Source organism: Salvelinus namaycush, chromosome 41 (assembly GCF_016432855.1).
Source record: "Salvelinus namaycush isolate Seneca chromosome 41, SaNama_1.0, whole genome shotgun sequence".
In the NCBI taxonomy this organism is placed as follows: domain Eukaryota; kingdom Metazoa; phylum Chordata; class Actinopteri; order Salmoniformes; family Salmonidae; genus Salvelinus; species Salvelinus namaycush.
The window spans coordinates 10,992,609-10,998,928 of record NC_052347.1 but is presented as its reverse complement, the minus strand read 5'-3'; the positions used below and the strand labels follow the sequence as shown (position 1 = coordinate 10,998,928).

The 6,320-nt window shown below is 44.2% G+C and overlaps 1 protein-coding gene across 1 annotated transcript; it reads right to left on the bottom strand.

Annotated features, from left to right (window-relative positions):
* Positions 1–1,203: 1,203 nt before the first annotated feature.
* LOC120034549 (leucine-rich repeat and transmembrane domain-containing protein 1-like) lies at positions 1,204–3,705 on the bottom strand. The gene is made up of 2 exons (XM_038981148.1): positions 2,844–3,705; positions 1,204–2,606 (listed from the first exon to the last, which is right to left on the bottom strand). Exons 1-2 carry the CDS (start codon positions 2,931–2,933, stop codon positions 2,316–2,318), a joined length of 381 nt encoding a protein of 126 aa, XP_038837076.1. The 5' UTR covers positions 2,934–3,705; the 3' UTR covers positions 1,204–2,315.
* Positions 3,706–6,320: the final 2,615 nt, after the last annotated feature.

Here is a 6,320-nt window from a genome sequence, read left to right as displayed (position 1 = left end):
GTTGTGGACATGAAGCTAAGGTTATGATTCGGGTTAGGGTTGAACTGGGATGTGGACACGAATCTAGGGTTAGGGTTGTGGTTGAGGCTAGGTTAAGTTTGAACTGGGGTGTTGAGGGTATGAAGCTAAGGAAATCCTCTAAGTTGATTATGAAGACTTTAATGTCATAAAATCCCATACTATTTTCTCTTGGCTAAATTAGAGGTTTCATCAGAGACAATGGCATCTGGTTTCTGTTGTGCAATATGAGCGAATGGAATTGAATTATGTAACTTATACCTTTGTCTGTCCTATGTTCTTAAATAAAGGATGAGAGCTAGTTTGTATTAAAACGCCATACGTCAATCTCATTGATCTGTCTGCACTGGGTTCTGCCAACAAAAACATTGTGGTAGTAGACGGTTATTATGCCATTGTTGTGTCATATCATTGTTATCTGGTTCATCTGATAATAGCTTTGGTCACATGTCTCCATTGCTGAATCGCTTCTCCTTATCCAGATCCATTTATAAGGCTGCTGAGCAGAAACAGCATCAGTACCGATACAGGTTCAATTTCTGGACATTATCCTCCTCTTAGATAAGGTCTGCCCAGGGGATTTGAGCTAGGTGGCAGTCCGTTTCCTCTGGTTTTTAATCACAGCCGTAATCTGCTGATGTTACTCTGGAGGCCAGGCCCATATGCCACATCATTCTCCCTGTGACCTGGATTCAAGCCTTTTAAACCCTGCAGCAATTTGTTTCTGGCCAAAGACCGGTGTCAGAATATGAAATCCTCTATGTCCTTTATCAGAGTCTAATGCAAAACCGCGCACTTCCTAAAATGAAGTACTTCAAAGTGTTTCAACTGTGCTCTATTTCAATATCACCAAACCCACAGGAATATGATGTGGTTGTGGCCGAGGTCCGGCTTCTCCAGGCTGGCGGCCAAACCCACAAGCAAAACGTATGTTACCAAACGCACATTTTCATCTGAAAGGGGAGAACATTGTCACATCATGGCAGACCAAGATAGATTGAAACTGTCTTTAATCTGCGTGTGAGCTGGAATAGTGGTGATTAATTGGTGAATAATCTGACACTGACTCAAGCAGATGTTGATTATCTAAGGGAGTGTTTAACTCTAGTGCAGTGCATGGAACAGGGAAAGTGGCGACCCCTATACTCAAATCTGGCAAAGATTTAATCCAGGTACATCACAAGGTAGAGTCAAAAAAAGAATCATACTTTATTACCATCTGTATACAATAAATTCCCTATCAAACCTATCCATGTGTTAGAAGATAATCATTCATGAGACAAAAATAACTACTGTATAGGCCTACATTTGAAACATGACACCCATGTTCTCGCAACAGTGTGCAGAAATGGAATAGACATTGAAGAGAAAATGTTGAACAGAAAAGACAAACACTGTACTGGTGTTTTAAGAAAGAAATGAACAGGGTAAATTGTAAGCAGTCAAACACTTCAGGTAGGTCTTAAATGATACACCGAAAAATAATGACATCCAGTCCTCCAGTTCCACAAGTCACAGACTTCTAGATATATCATACAAAACTGCTCATACTCTAAAATATTGTTTCTCAGGCTCTTGGAACCAGACTGGGCCATGCATTATGACCATGATGAAGTAGAAGAGAGAATGAATGCCTCCAACAAGTTCAACTGAATGTTAAGGAGCAGTCTGAGGTGTGTTATGAACCCTCACAGTCAGTTTGCTGCAGATGGGAAATGGCCCCTTTCTTTTTTTTTCTTCAAACATAAAATGACCAGGGAGCATGGTGTAAAATGTGATCCTAGATCGGTGAGGGAAAACGCATCTATCGAACTTATTACACACTCAGTGTCCCTCCCCCATGACAGTCACTCTCCTGGGTCTGCGACTCAGCATCCCAGCTCTTGCCGCCATATTGGTTCTTCTTGCGGGTGTGCTCGGCCATGACCACAGCTGCCAACACAGTCACCAGCACCATTACGGTGATGACCAGCACGGTGGCCGTCTCTGCCATGCACAACTGACTGTCCACCCACGCCAGCGAGGCGCCCGCCAGCTGCAGAGGCTCGCGGCACGTCACGTTGTGGTAGTCGTCAAAGTGGCGCACTCAGCAGCTTGCTGAAGACCCGGTGCAGGTCGCAGTCGCAGTTCCACGGGTTGCCAGCTAGCTGCAGGTGGGTGCCCGGCCGTGTGGAGGCTCAGGAATGTCTTGAACTTAAGGTGCTGCAGCTGGTTTCCCTCCAGACCCAGAAGGGTGAGACTGTGCAGAGGAGCCAGAGCCTCCGTGTCAATGTTGTTCTGGCCTAGCTGCAGGGCCTCTAGGACGGGCAGCATGGACAGGGAACCATGGCGCACAGCTCCCAGCTGGTTGGCATGGAGGTAGAGGTGGCGCAGGCGAGACCGGCCCCGGAAGGCTCCTGGGTGCAGAAGGTGTGGTTGTGGCTGAGGTCCAGCTTCTCCAAGCTGGAGACTTCTAGCCACTCAAGGGTGTTGTGGTCCAGCCGGAGCTCCCGGACCGAGGGCAGACTGTGGGAGAAGTCCAACGGCAGCCGGCACAGCTTTTTACGGCTCATGTCCAGCTTCTCCAGAAAGGAGAGGGAGTAGAAGGCCTGGAAGAGGAGGAGGGTTCAATAAATTATGAACATGAAAAAGTAAATCGGTAATCATCGGCATCAAACCCTCATTTCCACCATCAAATCCTTATGCTAAACTATGCCACTAATGTTATCTAATGCATAGGCTATCGCAGTGTTTCTCGATCCATTACTAGTGCTGGGCTAGACCAAACATATACACAGTAGGTCCCCCATGAGTATATGCCATTATATGGGTTTCGCATGTGTTACCTCGAGCTGCAGCAGCTGGATTCCACTGTCAGACAGCACCAGGACCCGCAGTGACCAAAGTCCGGCAAAGGCACGGCTCCGCACTTCCATCAGCAAGTTGCCACCCAGGTCCAGCAGTCAGGTGCCATGGGAGAGGCCATGGGGCACTTGGAGGAACCCGCGCGCTCGGCAGTCCACCAAATCCGAGTGTTCGTAGCAGAGGCAGTGGTGAGGGCACTCTTTTGAACCTAACACCGAAGACAGCGCCAGCAGCAGCAGAGCAGGAAATAACATATTACTTGCAAAAATGTGCACCTAAAGTGCTTTATCACGACAAGGCTTGAGGACGTTTGGAGTGGAGTATCAGAATCCAGATATCTGAGGAATATCTGCAAAATAAGGCAAACAACCATTAGACTTATGGTTTGGAGATACAGTATCAAACGCTGTCGCTGAGTAGTGAGTATTCGGTACGATAGAGGAACATGTACATTTAATAGCTCTGTAAGCTGTAGGCTTTTAATAGCTTGAACTAGTCGACATCTCTAAAAGACGAGATGGAAAACACTCAGAATCCGTTACTGTACACAATACCAGCAGTGAGACGGTTGCGCGTAATGTTTTACGCATAGCCTACTTTAGCGGTTTTAAATTATACGAGCTGTGGGTATTGTTGGCAAATGCAGAAATACACAATTACGTTTTTAAATACGTTACAAAGTAAATAAAGGTTACTTTTTTAAACCGACAAAACAGCAAGCCTATTCAACGAACGATAACAGCAACGGTAAATAACTCGTAAGTAATTAAATTAAACAATACTTTACCTACAATATTTATAGCCAATCAACAATGAAAAGCGCTGGTGCCGCATCAGTAAACTAACTCCTGCATCCTCATCTCTCTTTATCACGCTCCCTCCCGCAGAGATCTAATCCACAAATCTGCCCTTCAGATGTTCCCATCTAATAATGGAGTTTTTGTTTTAGTACTTTTTGTCCCCCCCCCTCTTATTATTTCACCTCAATTTATCCAGAGTAGAATAAACATCCCAGTTACCAATTGAAGACCCCTCGTTTATCTAATATGAAAAACTGACGATGGAACATCTGCCCTGCAATCCCCCAATTTTAATATTACACAATGTAGTTTTCGTGAATTTCTTCTGAACAAATGTCATTGCTTCGTATTAATCACATTTACGCAGAGGTTACATGGTGCATCCATCAAACTGCGTCCAATAGTTATATACAGTGAATTAAGGAAAGTATTCGGACCACTCCACATGTTACGTTACGTTTGTTATGTCTTATTCTAAAATTTATTAAATAAGTATTCAATCTACACACAATACTCCACAATGACAAAAGAAAATACATTTTTGCAAATGTATTAAAAAAATAAAATAAAAAAAACTTAATTTACATAAGTATTAAGACCCTTTGCTATGAGACTCGAAATTGAACTCCGGTGCGTCCTGTTTCCATTGATCATCCTAGAGATGTTTCTACAACTTGATTGAAATCCACCTGTGGTAAATTCAATTGATTGGACATGATTTGGAAAGGCACACACCTGTCTATATAATGTCCCACAGTTGATAGTGCATGTCAGATCAAAAACCTAGCCATGAGGTCGAAGGAATTGTCCGTAGAGCTCCAAGACAGGATTGTATCGAGGCACAGATCTGGGTAAGTGTACCAGAAAATGTCTGCAGCATTGAAGGTCCAAAAGAACAGTGGCATCCATTCTTAAATGGAAGAAGTTTGGAACCACCAAGACTATTCCTAGAGATGGCCGCCCGGCCAAACTGAGCAATCGGGGGATTAGGGCCTTGGTCAGGGAGGTGACCAAGAACCCGATGGTCACTCTTGACAGAGCTCCAGAGTTCCTCTGTGGAGATGGGAGAAACTTCCAGAAGGACAACAATCTCTGCAACACTCCAACAAATCAGGCCTTTATGGTGGAGCGGCCAGACGGAAGCCTCAGTAAAAGGCACATGACAGCCCGCTTGGAGTTTGCCAAAAGGCACCTAAAGATTCTCTGGTCTGATTTAAACTAAGATTGAACTCTGGCCTGAATGCCAAGCTTCACGCCTGGAGGAATCCTGGCACCATCCCTACGGTGAAGCATGGTGGTGGCAGCATCATGCGGTGGGGATGTTTTTCAGCGGCAGGGACTGGGAGACTTGTCAGGATCAAAGGAAAGATGAACGGAGCAAAGTACAGAGATCCTTGATGAAAACCTGTTCCAGAGCGCTCACGACCTCAGACTGGGGCGAAGGTTCACCAACAGGACAACAACCCTAAGCACACAGCCAAGACAACGCAGCAGTGGCTTCGGAACAAGTCTCTGAATGTCCTTGAGTGGCCCAGCCAGAGCCCGGACTTCAACCCAATCGAACATCTCGAGACCTGAAAGTAGCTGTGCAGCGACACTCCACATCCAACCTGACAGAGTTTTGAGAGGATCTGCAGAGATGGGAGAAACTGGCCAAATACAGGTGTACCAAGCTTGTAGCGCCATACCCAAGAAGACTCGAGGCAGGAATTGCTGCCAAAGGTGCTTCAAAAAAAAGTACTGAGTAAAGGATCTGAATACTTGTGTAAATGTATTTTTTAAATATATATACACATACATACATATACCACAGCATTTTCTTTATCTAAAGGCATCCATTGAAACGATATTCTTCTCAACAAGTTTAACATCATACCACCAGTTGCTACACCATCTGAGCGTTAGACCACAAATGAATAGATGGACAATTATTTGCGCCTGGAGGGGTTCTAGAAGGTGATAAATGGGAAACTTGCTGTGAATAATAGAATCATACACTGTCCTGCTGACCAACGCATGTGTAGGGTACGGTTTCAGATCTGTTTCGCCTCTATACATTGAGTCCTGGAAAATGGAAAACTCTTCTCAGCCTGAATTAATGATTTAATTGAGGTAAAAAAAAGAAGTCAATATGAGTGACTAAGCATGCCATTCTATAGGGAAGAATAGGCTCCTTTAATTGGTTGAGTGAATCGCCCTTGTATTTTTGATTATGTGGAGTAGCCCACAAATGCCCCTAGAAGCCCTCAATTTCTCATGACAGGTAGGCAGGCTTACTCTATTTCATTCATTAAGTGAGTGAATAGGGTACATACAGTATTTCAACACCCTTGGTGGGATTTCACCAAATGGATTTTTAGATGAAATGTCATTATGTACAATTCTAACAATGTGCCATGGTTCTTTGTTATGTGGATACAATGTTTATTGAAGGCAAGACCTCAGAGCTTGGCTATTGTCTGATATGACCTATTGAATGGACATGGTCATTGCTTGTTTACCACATCCATACATCTCATGTCCCACCTTCATTTACATTTCTATGATGCCCTCTGACAATTTGAAGGCATAGCAAAGAACGAAAATGGTTTGGATAACAACTGCAATTCATCCATCCCAGATGATCCAGCTCAATAAAACCTGGCTATAAAATGTTGA

Coding starts and splice junctions, on each gene's coding strand:
- LOC120034549 (XM_038981148.1), bottom strand. CDS start 2,933: ATGGAAGTGCGGAGCCGTGCCTTTGCCGGACTTTGGTCACTGCGGGTC. Junction 2,607..2,843: donor TCCAGCTGCTGCAGCTCGAG/GTAACACATGCG, acceptor CTCCTCTTCCAG/GCCTTCTACTCCCTCTCCTT.